This window comes from Sinohyriopsis cumingii, chromosome 6, assembly GCF_028554795.1.
Source record: "Sinohyriopsis cumingii isolate HCF-2022 chromosome 6, ASM2855479v2, whole genome shotgun sequence".
NCBI lineage: Eukaryota > Metazoa > Mollusca > Bivalvia > Unionida > Unionidae > Sinohyriopsis > Sinohyriopsis cumingii.
In genome coordinates, this window is record NC_142966.1 from 97958953 (window position 1) to 97979554 (window position 20602).

Sequence of the window (20602 nt, forward strand, 5' to 3'; positions counted from 1 at the left end):
ACAGTTGCGCTCGAAACATTTTTCTGATTACAGTTCAATCTGCAGAGTTGAAGGGGAATTCCCCTTTTCTATTACTACTATGGCGTCTTGTTTCTGATCGTGGAGGAGAATCCCTTATGCGGCAAGTTTATAGTCATCATCGGTGGTGGAGAATCCTCACCACTTGACCCTGCTTGCCTTCTCTCGTCAAAGATTTTTGGTATTTTGTCTACCTGAGATGACAAGTTTACAACATCGTTTTCTAGGTTCTCGATATCTGTCGCCGCATTTTTCATTTCCTCCATCATCTTTATTACTCTGCTGACTTGGGATGAAAATATCGTCACACACTTCTCTAGTTTTGCTAGGTCATCACGTGATTTCAGAATGTCATATGTGATCCCAGCCACCTTTTCAATGTGCCTGTCAAATTTATTTATCTGATTTTCTATATTCGTTTTTCGGACATTATTTTACTGCCAAGACAAAATTGCCTCAGTCGTCTGGCTTGATTATCCATAGTTTACTTGGCTTTGCAATTAAAATTCATCGCCGAATTCATACAGCGACAAATGAACCATTGTGTTTGTTTTATTGCTTCTGTTGAGTGATTTCAGCGCGCTATCTCTGCTTAAGAGTTCGTTGTCTTCGTTGTAAGTTTCTACCTTGTTTAAGTCTCTGGTTAATTTAGTGTATTTGCACTGCTAGACTGGGCAGTACAAATTATTTATCTCGTCAAGTATCAAACCCTCAAGTGTCTCAAGCGGGCAGAAGTAAGGGCTGTCATTTACATTGACCAGGCTCAATTCTGTTTTGTCTTCACAGCTCATAAAATACCATCCAGTGACTACACCTGCGTTGAACACGACGAAAGGTTTGCCATTGTACTTTAGCTTTACATATCCATTTTCTCTCATAATTTTTTTCATCTAGTACGTGTGTTATCTCCATTTATACTCAAGTGTAGATAAAAATTTACATCGGTGTAGACCTCTTATTTTTTTATATGACTTTTCATACTTTATTACTCTGTGTGCCGAATCTCTTACAACAAATCATCTTTTGCTTTGAACTCAATTATCAAATCGTCTAAGTCATATCTAGTCCATCTCAAGTAAGATTTTATCTCGTTTAGCATCCTGTTATATGCGAGCACTCCGATCGTACTGGATGATGTTTCTCATCGAATGGTCGGATTAAGTTTTATAGACAATACGTCCAATGCAACACCAACCCCAGATACAATTAACAAAAATGGATTTAGCAGCTCCCCAGTTGTGGCCAGGCCACTGGTGGTGATGGTTCTTGGTAAATCAGTTAACTTTTGTATTCTACTGTAATAAACAAAATATTTTTCTCATTGACTGGTAAATCGCCTGAGATACGATTGAAGTCTAAAATAAAATAATCTTATATATCACCAGGATTCATTATTGCGACTCGAGAACACATACTGGTGCGGCTTCTCTCACTACTGAAGCAAAATCGGCGTTTTCAGGTTTGTTGAGAAATGATTTTTATTGATCGAACAGCAACGAGATTTTATTCTTCAGCTGATTTTCGTCCTCCTCTGTGAATACGCGGTGAATAATTTTGCCCAAATCTGATTGAATATTTTCTTTTGGGATGTCGTTGATGAATTCCAGTGTGGTATTTAAATCAATAAAACTAACGGCGTCTTTTATGTAATTTATTGGTGAGCGAATCGTGAAATAATTTTCTGAAACAACGTCGACAGTTGCGTATTTTCTACTTTCATCAATATTATGCTCATCCGAATGCGGTAACTTGTCAAATGCTTTTATATATTTAAAAAAATCAGCGTTTTTAGTTTGTTCAGAAATTCTTTATATTCGCTAGTTATTGGGTTGCCACTATTTTCAGAAACAGATACAGGTGCTACATCCAACTTGGCCAAAAATCTCGCTATTTCATAAGCGTTTCTCGCCATACAAAGTTAATAATAATTTGTATATTTATCAATATGCGCAGGGATCCTTTAAAATTGATTAAGGAACAAATACGTGTAACGAACACGTATCAACACCACCATCATAAATAAGTCCGTCTTTAGAAAAAATTTAGACATCATATTCGTATAACGTCGATGTAAATTTGGAATTCTTTCTTCATCTAAAACTTCCTTTTCTGAAATACATTGATTGTGAATTGTTTGACATTTCTTATTCCCCATCTGCGTAGACTATGTCAAAACTTGGCGAATGCAGTTTTATCTGCTTATCAAATGTAACGCTGTCTATACTCGGGGTATTTTTTATACCTCTCTTTAAAATTGATCGCTGATTTTAAAATAAAATCGACAACTAGTTTAACGTACATATGCTGATACAAAACTGTGTAAGCTCAAGTGAATGCTGCTACTTCATTTGTTATCAAATTTGTATGCTTTAAAAACACCAATAGTCCAGATACCTGTCATAAAATCTTTTCTCAACTGAGGATTTACCAGGGGGCAACATAATCTCTAGACCAAAATATTGATCGGCGGAGCCTTTTATTCCTTCGAATGCTGGCTTCTAAAACCATAGGTATAGATTATCTAATTTTATTTCATCATTCATCGAGTTTCTTTGTTAAGGCGTTAAATAATGTTGTGATTGTGTGTGTGTGTGTGTGTGTGTGTGTGATTTGGATTTTTAAGGTAACTTTAATAATTTTCCAGTCATATCGCTACGATGTCTGCAGTGTGGAAGTTTATAGTGATGCCTAGCACTGGGACATCATGTCGCATGATGTCTCACCCAGTTACATTATCCTGACTCCAGGCCGAACAATCCTAACACTAACCTCTTAATGCTGAGCGTCAATCGAGGAAGCTGTTAGTACCATCTTTGTAAGTCTTTGGTATGACTTGGCCGGGGATCGAACCCACGACCTTCCGCATTCGAGGCGGATTCTCTAACAACTGGGCCACAGAAACTAGTACATTAAGAACAGCGACAGTAAGTTAGTACATTAAGAATAACAACAGTAAGTTAGTAAAATAAAAACAACACCAACAGAAAGTGAGTAACACTATGTCACCGGAGCAGTCAAGTTTTGTGATAGCATTAATGGATTTCAAAGAAATTACACGAGTAATTTCATTATTTAACCAGCTATCACAATTGGTAGTTTTGAAACCCATTCACGTGTTTTTGAACTTTGTTCAGGGGTATTTCTTGCGCATACTGATTTCCAAACAGTCGCTTAGCAAGTGTTCGATTAAATCGCGCAGCCATTGCCTGATTACAATGAATTGCGGTGTGCACTCTTCTGATTTTGACGTCATGTTTTTTTCATCAGAGGTATTACTCACCAAGACATTCCTTGCCAGGATTAACCTGTGGCAAGTATGGAAATCTTAGACCACCACTTTGATAAATTCATTCAAACGCAGTTGCAACTTCAGTTGCTGTTTTAGTTGATCGTGCTTCTGCTTCTTTATGGCAACTTGCAACGTCAAGGACAGTTAACGCGTATTTGTATGTGTGTGATTGACGTCCATGTGTTTTAATAATATTGTGTGGTAAAAGCAACATATCTGCTTGATGCACCTCGTTTGGAGTGCTGACATCAATTTGTTTAGCTGGTGGTATACACATTTGCCAGATTGATTGTCGTGATAACCAATTTCAGTAACAGAACCTGTGACATTTGCTGTTTCAGCAAGTTTACTAATCGCTGTTCTACCCCTCTTGGGATTATATTAAATCGATTCCATTGTTTAATAATTATCGGTTTATTAATTACCCACCGAATAATACTAGTTTATTTCTCATCACGGATTTTACAAGGAAGCTAGCAAGTCTTTGCCAGTGAGAGATTTATTTTTTATGAAATTTAACGAGTGAATCAACTTCACATCTGCAATATGTTGTTGATGTGAAACCTTATTTTTATACGCTACATCATGAACGTGGCATGCTTGATCAATAGCATTTATTGGGTACTCTCCAGGTCATGGTTGATCTTTCTCGCCAAGTCGGATATTAAGTCGTGTTCCAGGACCAGAATAATTATATCCAGGAAGAAGTTTTTCTCCTGGGTATTTAACCCATGGAGCTCCTAGTCATTTTCTCAGTTAAGCAGCGATATCACCACCTGTTTTGTTATAGATAATGTTGTATTTTTTGTACCACATTTCACACACGTGCCTGTAAGTGACGCTTTTTATATTTTGTTAATATTGTTATTAACCCACTGGTGGAGGTGGGGGCTCTGCGTCGAACACAGTATAAATCTATATTATTTATTATATTTCTACAACATGGGTATCATTGATTTTTCAACGACACGAAAGCAAGAGCCAATCAAACATCATCCAGCGCTAATATATATCTATCAGAGCAATTATCATAGGTCCATCTGGGTCTGGTAAGACGTACTTGTTGCTTAATCTGATATATGAGTTGGCTCACGTGTGATAAGTTATATTTAGTGGCACTATATGTAGGTGATCACTGATGCTACGATGTGCTTAAAGTTTTTAATGAAAACGTTAAATTGTTGGACGATGAAGGTAATCCTATTACTGATTTTATCACCGATATTGGTGAGGCTCCAGCTGTAGATAACCTCAATGGATTTATTAATAATCTCCTAGTATACTACAATGTGTTGCTGAACAAACAATCAAATTCACCTTAGATATTTTCGCGAGGCAGATACAAAAACAGCCATGATTTATGTTAACCAACGATATGCACAAATGCCTAAAGTGTTCAGAGATAACCGCAATATTTTAGTTGAGTTTAATAAAGTTGATACACGCACTCTGTGAAACATTCATTAGACGTGGTGTTCAGGGGATATGGATATAATAAAGTTCAAAAACTTCTTTTCACGTACGCAAGGAACCCTATACGGATTTATCACGATAAATTTACATGGTTTTCGTTCGCGATATCGCGTAAGTCTTGATGAAATTTTCGGTAAAGAGACAGCAGTAAGGACGGTGACGAAACAAGTTGAGTGGTCTGTCGAGTAAACAAATACACATAAAACATGAAAAAAAAAAAGCTTCAAAAATAAAGTAACAAAATGAACTAACCAAATTAGAGAAATCTCGGTCGGTTAGAGGCTTCGGTTTGGCGTTATTGACCTTGTATTTTAATTTTCGAAAGAACCTTTTTCTTTCTTTCGCGAACGGACCCTCCTGAAAAGTTGTAGTGTTCACCATCCATACTGCTTTATTTATTGGTAGAACATTTAAAATAAAAGAGACGAACAAGACGTTTTATTTACCAGTAAGTATGTGTAACTAAAAAAAAATATTACAAATTTATCAACGAATATCATACATCATAATAAAACGAAACTTTTTCAGGAATGTCTGATAGTATCCAAATGGTCAATCCAATATTTCTTTATTATACGTTTCAAGTCAGAATTAATATTGAATTAGCCCTTTGATACCTTATTGTCTTACTTTAAGAGAGACAGACTAACAAATTATGGTACAAATGGTTTAAGATTGTAAACTTAGGAATAGTAAAACTATTTATATTATTTTCAAAAATAAATACATTAAAAGAACCAGCGTGGATCGGATGGAACATGTTTAATTTACACGCTACTGTATTGGTGTCGATACTTTCTTAAGTTGTCTACACATTGTGTTCCATTCTTATTTGTCAGGAAGTTTTCATTATATATGCAGCAGTAGTGCAAAATAAAGTACTAGGCTGCTGTATTATGAAAAATAGCCAGTGAGAAAACAATTGAACGAAAGCATTTTAGACAAAATACTTTAAACTGGGCACGACCCCGCCTGTATTTGAGCGTGCATTTCTAACGTGGCAGTTTTCTGTTGCTGTGGATGATTAGGATGTAACGACGTCATCTGTGTTAAATTCCACTTTTGATACCAAAATCATACATATAACGAACCAGTCAGTCAGTGGTCAAAGGGAGATAATTCAGAACTCTTTCCTTTCGACAACACGTATATCATACAACCTCTATAGAGATAACTATTCATGACGAACATCAGATAATACTTCGTATAAATGTGGCATTCCTTATGTAAGTCTGATTAAATGGGATGAATATTTTCATTGTAGATCCGCGGAAAATACTTACCATGTAGTGCGACTTGGAAAAATATCAAAATATGAACTGTTTTGTCCAAGATTCATTACGAAATAAATTAGAAAAGAACGAGAGGCGTGGACTGGAACGGAGAGAACTATCTGTATGCTCAAGGTGTCAGTATCAGCCGAAATTGTGTAACTTTTGCATGATGAAGTACAAACAGATGATCTAGTAAGATGAACATTCTACAATTTACAAATGACTTCAAGTACATTCTCCTGCTCCTATAGGCATTAAGAGGTTTAAAAGAGTAAGAACATCACTCATCTGCGAGGAATTTTATACAAAATAATGCCAATGCTGTTTCGGATGAAATCTTGAGGCTAACTAAAGTAATGTGGAGAGGAGACGCGATATATTAAAAATGACAAAAGTGCACGAGGACGACTCCACCCTATTGTCGACGAACAGGGAATGATCGTGTTCCAAAACTTTACATCAGGCCTTGGGAAAAAGCTTAGCATGCGAGTCAGTGTGCCAACATGTAGGCTGAACATCTAGCTGAATCAAATGGTACTATTCAAGTGCTGACAAGAAACACACTCTGATCAAATGGACAATTACACATCTTAGACAAAAAAGTCCACGTAAAGGGACTCTGATGCTTCTATTGCATTACACAAATACTAAAGCCATCTTTTGAGATCATAAGAATAATATGTAGCTCGGTGTTTAACATATTATCCTTGTACAGTCACAATGGCAGTTTGCAGTAAGTTTAGTCTCCTTTATTTGCAGTTAGTAGCACATGTCTATTAACAAAGTCTCAATAGAAAGGCAAGTAAAGTATTTAACTTGGTAACATAGGTATATATGACATTTTAGGGAAATATTTGTTATAAGCATTCAATTTCACATTTTTGTAAGGCATGAAAAAGTCTTTAGTAAAATAGTAGGCTTTGATCATTAGTGGTTGATATGCTGTGACAATCTTATACGCTGTGCCAAAAGAGAACAAAAGAAAAGCAACCTACCTAAGAAAAGAAAATTTTATTAATGCACGTATTGAAATATCCGTATTTGTGATCGTATAAAAGCGCCATTATATCAAAATGGTACGGCATGGGAATGCCAAGTTTATTGCAGTCTTCCAAGGCAAGGGCAATACAAGTCATGGACTCTGTTAAAAGAAAACCATACTATTCCAGATGAGATAAAAGTAGAAACGGTACCTGCGATGAAACGTAACTAAGAATTACAATTTTAATGGCTTGAGAGTAACCAATTAAGAAAAGAATACAAACGTTACAGTAACCCAATGTCTTTACCTTGCAAAACACAAAGATCAAGAAAGAAAAAATATAAAAAGAAGAAAAAGAAAAAATATGAACAAGAAAAAAGGGTTGTTAATATGAATATACAAGATTAATTGATTTCGTTTTGGTGACATACCTACCATAATTGCATGATGAAGATTAACGTATTTCTCTTTGATTCAATATACAACCTTATCTCCGCTTGTAAATTTGAGATGTCTTTAAACAAGCCTCTTGGTTCAGTTATAAACGTTCTTTAGTCTTTATTAATCCTGACAGAATACGGTTTTGAAACTTAACCTAGATTTTATATATATATATATATATATATATATATATATATATATATATATATATATATATATTTGCTTCCTGCTGTATTATCTGTTTGATTACGTCACTATTTTATATGTACAACTACGTCACTATTATGTATTCTTCACCTCTATTTCGATATAATGTGAAATGATATGCAAAGCAAAAAGCATCGTACGATTTAAAATGTACATTGCATTGCAGTTTTTGTGTACCATGACGAAGTCCGCAGATCAAAATATCATGCAAAAATCACCCTTAATATTCGTATTGCTGTACTTTATAAATTCGTGAAAGACACGTTGAGGTGTTTCTCAGATTTGATATATAAATTAACTTTATTAACGATAGTAAAAGACGGTTGGTAGGAACAAAATCTAACAAAAAGTGGTAAAGCTGGTATTTGTTCGCACTGAAATCATTTGTGTCACTGGCAACAATTCGAGTAGGACATTGAACGACTCATAATGACTTTAAAATGTTTTGTCACTATACTCCTACTGTACCGCATTTTCTGTGTAAATGCACTAAGGTCCGAGCACACACACACACAAACACACACACACACACATATATGGAATATTTCCTTTTGTGATATGCAGAGAGCGTTAATCCTTCCTAATGCTGTCTTTACCACAGCCAGTGTGATTGTCATTTCCTTTGTTGTTTTTTTTTGTTATTTGGTTTCTTGAGAGATACGGTATTTCGTTCTGTCAACTGATTTGGGATTTTCAGAATTATGTTCTTTCGGTCAAATTAAATCATCACATAAATATGCTTGCAACATAGTGGATATTTTAGAGTTTGAGTCATACCTTTTTCTTCAAGTCCCAATTCCATCTTTTTCAAAATTTCACCATTCTTCCATTCTATGTTTGGAAGGAAGGAAACTGTCGGACATTTACCGTTGTTTGAAATAATGAAAACGTTATGTTTAACTACGTTACAATATTCAGTTTAGAATTAAGATGTGCTTGTTGTTGGTTTTTCCTGCTTATTATGGTGACATAATCACATCTTGAGTTCGAGCTTTCGACTGAAATCGGTTCACCCACTGACGTCGCCGATCAGCATTGGATTAATTCGTAGGTATGTGAAAAATGACCACAATTATCAGTTTGAGAGAAAAGCTACATGGCTCATAGTGTGATGTATCGTCAATATTATTTAGTTTTAAAGGCACCCATCACTGTTTACGACCGATATCTTTCAACAGTCTGTATTATTCAGGTGGTTCGGCATATACAAGTTGGTGCATATAATGAACATGTTATACGTCAAATATGCCACTGGCGCTTATATATTATTATACCTTGTAATAGTTCTTGTCCTAGTAGATTTCGTGTACAGACTTGGTTATCATTTAAGCTTATACCGTTCTAATTGGTATTTAATAATTTTAATATTTAAACCTAGCAATTGTATTATGTAATCATGGACAGCATGTACACTACAAAGCACTTATTATTGTAGACAACAAATTTGCAATGGTATTTCAGCTGTTCGGGGCTTGTTTAACCACGGATATGGTATATCCGAGTTCTGGCGTGCGTGGCAGCGCGGTCTTTTTGTGAGGTTGTTCGTATGCTGGACTGAATATCGTATTTGAGTTCATTCTTTGTCTTCATATTCTATATAAAGTTAAATTGGTAATTTAATAGCACCATTTATGTGAGCAAGGTAAGTTCTAACCTACTATACGGATAATGTTTATACCTGCTATATGAATAAACATGCTAATCTATAACTGACCTATTTTGCAGACAGGAGTACGTATCACCTGCTACACAGACAAGATATCCTCATTGGAAATAAATGAAGATTTAATCACTCTCCTGGAACAGTTAATTGTGGTTGAAAAGAAAAATGATCCCTCAATAAACGGCATATTTTTCGCCTTCCTAAGACACGGCAGTTACTCAGAAATATCTGATCATATCATTGTATATTAAGAAATTGATTTTATGCCAGTGAGAAAGAGATAATGAAACATTGGTCAAAGATACTATTGACATTAGTGAATAAAGCTGAATTTTTTAAAAGGAAAATACAGATTAAAACTAGCATAGTGATGCTTAACTAGAATAATCTCCTAAACAAGCAAGCATAGGTTAATATTGTCTCTTCATCGATCTAATCAGATCTGCCAAAGTCTCTATGAACATTTAGCGCATGTGCTTGTGAATGGTCTCGTACATGAAAATATACAGGTCATTGTTCAACAATGCAATATATAAATAAAGCTTTAACTTGAAGACTTACACGATTAGAAACTCTTCATCTCCAATGATCAGCTTGTCATGATTAAAACAAAAATAACTATCAGCTAAAAAATGAAACACATTATCTGTCAAACGTTCTTAACTTCATATCAAGTGTGTAAGGATTTGTTCTTGACACATGCTGTTTCTGTTCTACCTAAAAATATTTATTCTACAGTACGTCTATCTGCAGAATGACGCATCTCATATCCCATTCGGGCAACAACCAAGAATAAAACAAACATCTAGAACTTCAAATGGACGAAATTGTGGGAAAGTTATTTTAACTTTAGCAAATGTCAATTATTACAGATATGTTGAACCAAGCTTCAAATTTGACATATATACTTTAGATGATGATATGTTAACAGTAGTATTAAATGATAAATACCTTACTAGTCACAACTTGAGTTAGAGCCACTATATCTCAAGAATCACAGAAACTGTCAATATTGTTATAGGATTTCTTCAAGTACCATCGAAACCGGAAGATATTTATTTATACGTCCTTAGTTGGACCAGTACTTAAATATACCTTCTCCGTCCGAAGACCTTACTCAATATTTGCATGGAAAATGTATACATCTTATTTTTGTTTTATTGTCTTATTTTTGTATTAATGTGGACTATAGGAAAATGTTGAGGGATCCTCGAATATTTTCAATTGTGACGTCAATAGGCTCACTTTATTACAGTGGGCATTGCAGGTAAGTAACAGTCTCGTTGTTATTGAAGGACGTTTCACAAAATTTAATCAGTTAACTGATATAGTCTGGGACAGGTAAAACAATTATGACTTCTCATAAAGTAAAACATTGAGGCATTAATAAGCAAGGTCCACATTTATTTCTTGATTAGCTGTTGAATACAATACTACAAAAGAAAGTGGCGGTCCTGTAAGGAATACTATCCCATTTCCAAGATTTAAGGCTATTGTTTATTTCAACCACACAGACAAACGAAATAGCCATATTGTGGAAAGCAGATGTATTATACTAGTTTACAGTTTTACCCGGATTAGGTAAGTTATAGGGATGTCACCGTAAAAAGATCCTATCTTTAACTGAAGTAGAACCACTTGCATTTGTTAGACCTATTTCACTTTGATAAATCCAGTGATAAGAGCTCTTCGTATTGAAAATACAGTTTGTTTATCCAAAACGAAATATATTATATAAAAAAGCAAAACTAAATGTAATACGATTTAAAGAGGTACTAGGTCCTAAGTCCCTGATGCAGTAACAATAAATGGAATAATCGTTGGGTAATTATGCCTGTCGAAATTAGAGCACAAGTTATTTTAGTGATTATTTCAGGAACTCAGATTACCGCTTGTGTTGCCATTAGATTGTTTTACTTTTCAATACAAATTGTCATTATTATACAACAAAACCCAACAGATTACATGAATTAATCGATAACACGCTTGGATTAATATTGACCTTTGTTTGTTTACAGCTTCCTTTTGCAATTTAGCTGAATTGCTGTGTTGCTTACACAAATCTGAATCGAAACGCCTTTCCCATGTGACGGGACAAATTTAAATCTGGAAGGTTTTATATTGTATTTTAGTTACATGAAACGGTGAATCTAAATAACATAACATATATCATTGTAAGCAATTGAATGCTTTGTTTAAATGAAATATACCATAAAGGTGACTTTATTATGTTATCCCTTATACACAACACATCCATTCATTTTTCTAAATACATTACTAGTAATAAACACAATATATTACATAAAGATTATGTAGTGATGAAGAGTTTGTAATGCGGAGTGGACGGTAAGAAATAACGGGAATCACTATATCCTTATACAGTGCCCTAAATTGGCGTCATCATACAAACTATTCAACAGTTAAAAACAAATTACACGTAAATCACCAACCAAGCACGCAGTTAAAGCTTACTAAGTCACCTGTATCAAGGTAGACATATTTTCTATACATACATGCATGTTATATAGACATATTTCATCCGTCGTAACTCGACATAGCTTTAACATCCTTGTGCAATCCCTTTAATGAGAAGTTGTCCTCCTTCGTGTAGAAACAGCGCTGGCCAAACAACATAGGCCACTTTCTTGCCGGAGTTTTTGTAAGTTCTGAACTTGTCAGCATCAAAGATCCATTCGGGACCGATTTTTCTCTCTGCGTCTATGTCAAGATGCAGCGGCTTCTCCTGTAACCCCATCTTCCAACATATTTCCACACACCTGATCAGATATTTAGAGACGTTTGGCATGTCCCTATCATTTAATCCCAAACCAGACATAAGGATGTAACGCACTAGCTGGAAAGAAAACACCAATAACAGAGTTTTAAGTTGAATTTAATCTTTACAAGCTATATTAATATGACGCAGGCACCAGCATTGGTTACTAAATCAGAACCGATTTTTACGCGATGTGGGAGAGAATGTTCAAGAAGAAGTATGAAGAGGTTCGTCCTAAATATAAAATAATGAACAAAATAAAATGAAGCATATTGAATCAAGTTCAATTCTCACAGATCATTTAAAGTGTTCAGTCAGTTTAAACACACTTGTTTGGTGATAAAGATGGATATCTCTTCCTGTGAGTTTTACTTCCGCATTAAGTTGTTGACTGTTATCTTTTTGAAGACCGTTCTTAAGACTTTTATCAACGGAAATATAAATTTGTTCCATATTAACCTATAGTCATGGATAAACGCCATTTATCATGCATATATGTTACTTCTAATACATTAAATAAAAATTGTGACGACCTTTCATAATAGTATTAACTCAAACAACTTTCAGTTACTAATATTACTCCATGGCGCATTAAAGGTTAAACAAGCTCCGAGTAGAATAAATAAGAATGCATTAACACTATGTGCATTATAACTGGATGTGTTTGAAAACATAGGTTTCTTCAAACGATCTAAATAGGGATGTATCGAATATTTCAAGGAAGCAATGTTGAAAAAACTAAAATTACAAAATTGATAATTCTTAGGAATTGTTCGTATTGGAACAAGGTAATCTCTAGATCTTGCGTTTTGTTTAACTGTTTGTAAAATTCATTACGACAAGCCGGAAAAAGATACGGAAGATTATTCGTTCAAAGAATTTTACTTTTGTTGTAAGGTCGACCTGCTAATTTCGTCAGGCCATTCGTTCAGCATCGCCTCTGATAAAGGTCATATTCGTAAGATGTTCAGTAACTATTGACTTTGTTTGAATTTATTTTTCCAACATACACCGACCTAGATATTAAAATATTAAATTTGATTTTAAGACTCTGTAGGATATGCTTCAGCTGGTATGAGATATTAAATTTCAAAAAATGTTGTGCTCAATAGTGGTTGTTTATCCGTGCATAAAATACAAGGACATGTAATTCAAAGGACAATATGCTATGGATGCTATTAGTAGCTCTGAATGCGAGAAAGTTATCCGTTATTTATGATATTAATTTCACAATTAATTAGGAAAAACACTTACTTCTAAAGCCTGGGGTTTTATCACATTACTCATTTGCTTCCAGACAGTCTTTATTTCTTTCTCTTGTTCAACAGACAGCGAAAGTTGCAAAGTAGCTTCACCTCTTGAATCCTGAATGAAGACAAAATATTTCCTTTGTTATGTCTCTTTGTTCGACAAAAGTATGACTTTCAGGCTGTAAACCTCTTACTAGATAGCACATAATGTCAGGAGCACTAGGTAAAATACGATCAAAACAAATGCATTTATTGTATTCATATCTAAGATGGGGAGTAGTTTCTCGCATTTATTGTTAAATATTAAAACAAAGAACAAAACCATGGTCGCATATAATAAAGATACATTTTCGAACTCCAGATGCATGACAGAAACCTTTATTTTAATTGTATATATCTTTGTGAAATCACTATTAGACAAGTTCAAGCACTTGGTTTTACCTTCTTTTCTTCTGTTACAACGTCTGCGTTTTCCATGTCTTTGCCGCATGTCTGCCCAGATACAGCTGATGAACTTAGTTTGCACACATCTGTTTCACCTGTCTAAAGTTCGAAAGTATTTATGAAATATATTATACATATTTGTCTTCCAAAACAATCGTATGTCTTTTGGAGCATTAAACTTTCATTTACACCTCAGTGGTGTGGGTGATACTATCATATTTAATCCCTTTGCTTCTTGGTTTACTTTAGCATTGCGTGAGTTGGAGTGCAAATCAAATCCTTGACTGCATACATCTAGTCAGTATTATTGATTTAAGTCAAGCAAATTCATAATGATAAGTCTTTTGAATTGGAATAGCATCTACAACAATGACAAGTTTATCAGAGCCTTGTTAGCACCATGTTAGCCGAGATCAGCTATTGTGATGTCCGGTACATATAGCGGGATTTTCCACCATGGAGCATGCCACGCAATGAAAGATAGGTCTAAATAGAGCATATCAATTTTCATATTGGTGGCTGAAATTGCTGGATCAGATCGTAAATATTCCATGTTGCTAAACTTCGGTCTATGCCAGCTTAGTTATGAACTGGTCAGAAGATAAAGCAAGGATTGAGTAACCTGATTCAAATCTTCAGGAACAGAAGTCATGGTACTTTTGTGATTCAACTCAGGAACTTGATCTACAATCTGAAAATTAAATTCAGGTGTGAAATATACTTTCCTATTTTGCACTATGATCATAACCTAGCGCACCAATTATATTCTTACAAAAGTTAATTCGAAATTATTGAGAACCTCATTTTCGTTAAAGATTCTGTTTTTTAAAACTTAATTTATGTTTTACTTTTACCGATTACCTTCATGCGCTCTAATACACGTGACACATTCATGCACCTATCTATCTTTCTATCCTCGGCTAATACAATATGAAATAAATATGTAATTTCCAAAGGCTAAGGAAATGAAACAAAGGTATAAAACATTCGAGGATAGTGCTAATGAAATGACGATTCCATTAAATATAGTTAATGGCATGACTTAGCAGACTCAATAATTTACAACATACATTCAGGTGTTGTTTTGGTTTTGTTTCTGTCTTCAGCGCATTACATATGCCTTAAATGTAATTAAGTCATGAATTGACAAATGTTAGTTTGATGTAAAGGTGCATGAATGCCTTCGCTTTTGTCTATTGTCAGGGGATAATATGGGTACCCAAACTATATTGGAATACGACGGAAGTAAATGCAGAAGAATTTAGAGAAGTAATTTCATTTTGTTTTAATACTTATCTGATACTATGTAACAAAAATTAAACATAATCTCTGACAATTGAACATCATGCTCTAAAATGCTGTTAAATATGAAATATTACTTTCCATATCAGTAAACATTTTTGCAAAATGTTACATTACGTTACTGTATATTAAAGACAAAACTCTCCTTTGTCATTATATTCAAGCCATTGTGTCAATCAAACTAGCTTTTTGAGGAAAGAACGGGATCTATTTGGCATTGAATAAAATAAAATAATTGATTATCCATACCAATATGTTTTAACTCTTCAGTAAACTTTGACACAAACTTTTCAGTTTAAACTATTTCTGATAACACCTCTTTTCTTGGTTAGAGCATCCGATTTTGATGCGGAAGGTCCCTGCTTTGTACCCTGGTCGAGTCATACCAAATATTTCTAAAAATGGTACTAACAGCTCCATTGCTTGGCGCTCAGCATTAGTTAGGACTAGTCGGCCTGGTGTCATGAGAATATGACTGGGTAGGACATCGTGCTACATGTCTGCTAGACATCATCAAAAAGTGCCACACGACAGACATTGTATATATATATATATATATATATATATATATATATATATATATATATATATATATATACTGTTAAAGATACTTTACAAATCAACCCCCCCCCACACATACACACACACAAACACACACATCTCTTTGCCCAGAATAGTTTGGTCGTCGTCTGACTCCATCGGTTCCACTGGAGTTTGCTGCTGCTGCTGTAAATACTGTAAACCAAAATGATTACACTAAGAGTAATACGAATTTAAAAATAATATCTATTCCAAATGTGCTCTAAAACTAAAATAGTTTCTATCTACTACGATGTTACATCATCGTTATATAGTTAAATGAATAACTTGAATTTAATTGTTGCACGAATGTAAAAAAAAGCTAACTGTGCATACGTTCCTAAATCTATGACAGCTTCGAAATTATAAAAAGTAAAATGTACTTGTGTGTCTTCATGAATGAAGAAACTGACGAATTATAAAAATGACGAAATGTCTCCTCCCTCGCACTCCATGGAAGAAGGTGCCTTCACTTTTATGAAGAAGTAAATATCGTTTTGATACAAATGCTGATTCAAGAGTGTGACATGTTACAATTCAATAAATAAGTATATGCCACGTCATAAAGGAAACGACGCCAGGAGGAACATGCGCTAAAATCATCTAATTATCCAAAATCAGAGCGTTAAGAATATGGGGTATGTGCGAATGATTGGTGCCGGTTTGATTTTATGACGTATATTTTCCACAATGCACTTCATATCACCCAATTTATCTGTATAACACCTTCGGAAATAAATCAAAAGAATAGCACCAGGAGACAATTGCCGTAAGATCATGGTAACACTCATTCCAGAACATTTATATGTAACTAGTTTATGGAAACATCGAGTGTATTATTACACTTTGCAAGTAGAATCCCAGAATTTGTTTTGTAACAATACCATTTACTACATTGCCAAATTATTGCACGTGCATACAAGAAACTGAGGAAAATAACTTCTTATATTCTATTTTATGTAGTTAATAAATGACAATATCCTCGCGACTTTGTAACTTTCAACGTACTATTCAGGTGGTAATTAAATTAAGACCATATTTGTGTGCAGGCACTTTTAAGATCAAAGACCTGCGTATCAGTTGTGCCAGCTTTCATGTACAATGCATACTAGTTGATTTAAATTAACACTATACTAGGACAGTGATTTACCTATTATCATTGCAAGTTCCTTGCAATTACGCTTCTTCATCTTATGTACCTCCCTATTTTCATATTGATGCCTTTCCTTCCCCATATTTGTAATGATTACAGCGTACGTGCGATGCAGTAATACATTTTGTTGTAAAGAAAATTCATCCTTATTTCTTATTTTTGAGCGACGGAGTGCCCAAGATGATAGCAGTCACTGATTTGTCCCAAATATAGTGTCAAATTGCGTCTTAAAGTAATTGCACAAAAATGTAATGTGCATTGATAGTAAGAAGTACAAGTTATATACTTTAAGCATGAGTTATGTAATCGATGGTTCTCACTATATGGGCAAACGTCAACTAAAGTATCACTTAAGCCTGACAAATTCATATATGGACAAATCAGGGACTAACTAAACTGTGCATGACTCAGGTTGGAGTTCAAGTTCTTGATTCTTGAGAGTTCTGTTTTACCTCAGAAATGTATATAATTATGCCGACTTTTATCGTTGTCGTAGGCTGACTACAGCTATTTCTAGGTCAAAAATAATATACATATACATATATATATATATATATATTAGCAACTTTCATAAGAACAAATTGAGACAAATTGATGGAAGTGAATACCTGAATCCAACGTTTCCTCTCAGTTTCCATGGACATGTTATGATTAGATTCTGGAACAGGTTTTGCGGTTACCTCTTTCTCGGACGGATTATATAAAGGTTCCTTAACCTGTCCTGGATCTCCCGAAGAATTAGCTGAATTTGATTCTTCCGGATTCAGAACCATACTTTTCTAACCAATGAATGCAATAATGTTTTAGAGAACGAATTTTCTTTTCCTTTTATCTTTTCTGCACCCAAAATAAATATTAGCATTTTATAGAAATTGGAGTTAACCACTGTGTTCAGAAGAAATTGAAAAGAAGTTCGCAAGTTTTTTGATGCACCATTTGATGATAATGATGATGTTTTACTGTTCTTATAATTACTCTTATTATTGTTAATGTAGTTTCCAACTATATAAGTATATCACGTGCCAGACAGTTAAGTAAAGTTTATTATTTGTGAATTTTTGGTCGTGAAAAGTTTATAGGGAACAGTTTTGCTTTTTCGTGTTGATATGAACAGCTTATATATATATATATATATATATATATATATATATATATATATATATATATATATATATATATATATATATATATATATATAAGGTTAACATCTAATCATTACGAAACGCGAACCTTCGATTGATGATCGTGAATATCTGACGCTGAAAACCATCATTTACCATCATATCCAATGCGTGCGATTTAATATATAAAACTGACTAGCGTGTTTGTATTTAAGGTGCTTAGTATATAAAATCTACAAAATCAAATGCAAAAAAATGTTTTTAATAACAATATTGCATAAAATCAGAATAGTTTATATCACGCTTAACCGACATGGTACCCCATAGACTGTGACACATATATACCTCTAGATTCTTGTTACCGTTTCCGTGCGTTATGTTCATAGTAACTGGAATTGATTTCATCACCTCATACCTATTCCATGTTATCTCTCTGCACTTTTGGAAAGCGTTCTACAGTAAAAGAAAACCCAAGAATTAAACTTCGTTAGAAAATATATATGCTAGATGTTTGAATATCAAAAGTCTATGTTTGTACTAGAAATATGGCTTTCAGTGTCAGAGGTTTGACCATTAGCTATCTTTTATTGACGTTTGAATATTAGGTCAAATATTTATCAATTCCATTGTGAATATTTTGAAATAATACTGCACAATAATTGCAACCAAAATTTTCAATAAATGTATTACACAAATACGTCGTTATGAATGTTGGACGAAATATGTATGTGGTTTTCACTATACCAGAATAATCCGAAGGAGCAAGTCAATCGCTTTTTCGTCAGAGAGTTGGCCTTTGCCTGTCAATTCCTCAAAAGCAGCTGTCCATTCTTTATCATAGAGCTCCGAATATACTTGTGAAAGTTTTGTTGGCCGATCGGCATCACTTAAATCAGCAATGTTGACATCCTCGTGTGGCAGTCGTTCTCCTCCAATTTTGCTTAGCCTGCGAGGAATTTATATTATCAGCATTAAGCACACAACCATTTGATCATTCTTCTGGCATGCAGGTCGAAAAACATTCCAATGCGTTGTATTATATTTTAATCTCAAACCAAATTGATATTTATTGATAGTAGTACAATCAACCGAAATACGAATAATAGTTTCTTAGATAAATTAACTGAGCTTTAAAAATGAAGACGCTCTGGTCTTGAATTGGGTTTGTGCTGCGTTAGATACGTAATTGACATTATTCCTTAATTATGCAAGTTCTCTTTTAATTTTCACCATTATCACTTACTAGTAACTTAGGATAAATCACAACGGGACGGAATATAGAAAATAGTTTTCATAAACACTTCTCACCTGCTCAATAAACGTTCCTTTTCTTCCCGCAGCTGCTTAATCTGATGTGTTTGTTCTTCGATTGTATCGCCTCGAGCTTCTATCTGCTGTGTGTAATAGTTTTCCAGGAGCATCTCCTTTTGTTGAAGACTAGCTACATCATTGTTAAGACGCAAAACATTAGATTTCAGCACAGTATTCAGTTCTACCAAGGTCTGTTTTTCTCTGAAATGGTATTTTACATTTTGTACTCATGAGTACCCAAATAGATACACAATTTATTAAATGTATTTTGCAATAGTTGTGGATTAAATAAAATATTATTTACGTTCCTTATTACATATGCAAATAAACGTTTCCTTCCAGATATTCAGATAAATTGATTGATTCATTCCATTGATAAATTCGTTCACGCTATAATGAAGAAATGATATCACTTATTGAAACCATGCATATCAAGGACATTTGTTTATATATAGCGAATAATGGAAATATTTCATGGAACTGTAAAAACACCAGATCGTTTCCCGCACGAAAAGCAAGATTTGTTTGGGGTTTGTTTTTCTTTTGTTTTGCCTGAAGAAGCAACTTTATCATGATATATGTTTTCACACTTTGTCCTGCTGAAATATATAACATACAGAAACAGCAAATTGTCTACAGTAATGTCAGCTTCTTACCGCCCATACTCTGCTCTTTTGTTTGTACACTAGAATATATTTAAGAACAGTAACAAAGATCTCGTCCTTATCGCAAAGTTAGAAAGTACTACATGGAAAGAAAATTTGAAAACTAACTTATTTCATAGCGGGATTCGACCGTGGTGCTCTTTCTTCACAGATCAACTACTTTCACTGCACAGAACGGTTGACAACATTCTTTGCTAATGATGGTATTGATGTCTATCAAAAAGAGCTCTTGAGCGAAAACCTAAAGCTGATAATTATCAAAATTTTTCTCATGGAAAATCTAATATATCACCTACCGGCATACACGTTAAACATGGTAAAATATTTTGAACCTGCTATTGTCTTTGCTTTTTATTATCCATTCGGTCAAAAATTCACTAGTTTAATGAATGTCTGAAACATAAGGCATCCTTTTATTTTGTAAGGGTATTAGTTTGGATTGGACTAATTTTCAAACTCAGGGTAATATCACGATTACATACATCCAAATGCAAGATGCTTGTTAGCTATTTTTGTTCCAGTCATATATTAGAATGTCTCCATCTATTATTAAAGGTGTTTGATAGTTGTATCAATAACTGGAGGTCAATTTTAAGGTTACATATCTAAATCAAGTGGCATCTTCAGTGATGTTTTATTATTTTATTACACTCA

At 34.1% G+C, this 20602-nt stretch overlaps 1 protein-coding gene across 3 annotated transcripts in view; it reads right to left on the reverse strand.

The window, feature by feature from the left end:
* Nucleotides 1-10734: 10734 nt before the first annotated feature.
* The window catches only part of LOC149797522 (uncharacterized), a 34269-nt gene continuing 24401 nt past the window's right edge, over nt 10735-20602 (reverse strand). For 2 of the 3 annotated variants that reach the window (XM_089962378.1, XM_089962377.1), the window contains 7 exons: nt 19281-19484; nt 18717-18918; nt 18318-18425; nt 17460-17630; nt 13815-13916; nt 13378-13488; nt 10735-12201 (listed from right to left, as the gene is read on the reverse strand). In XM_089962378.1, coding sequence (XP_089818504.1) covers nt 11908-12201; nt 13378-13488; nt 13815-13916; nt 17460-17630; nt 18318-18425; nt 18717-18918; nt 19281-19484 — 1192 coding nt within the window. In that variant the 3' untranslated portion in view covers nt 10735-11907. The remainder of the gene's footprint in view (nt 12202-13377; nt 13489-13814; nt 13917-17459; nt 17631-18317; nt 18426-18716; nt 18919-19280; nt 19485-20602) is intronic. The other variant, XM_089962379.1, reaches the window with a different exon arrangement.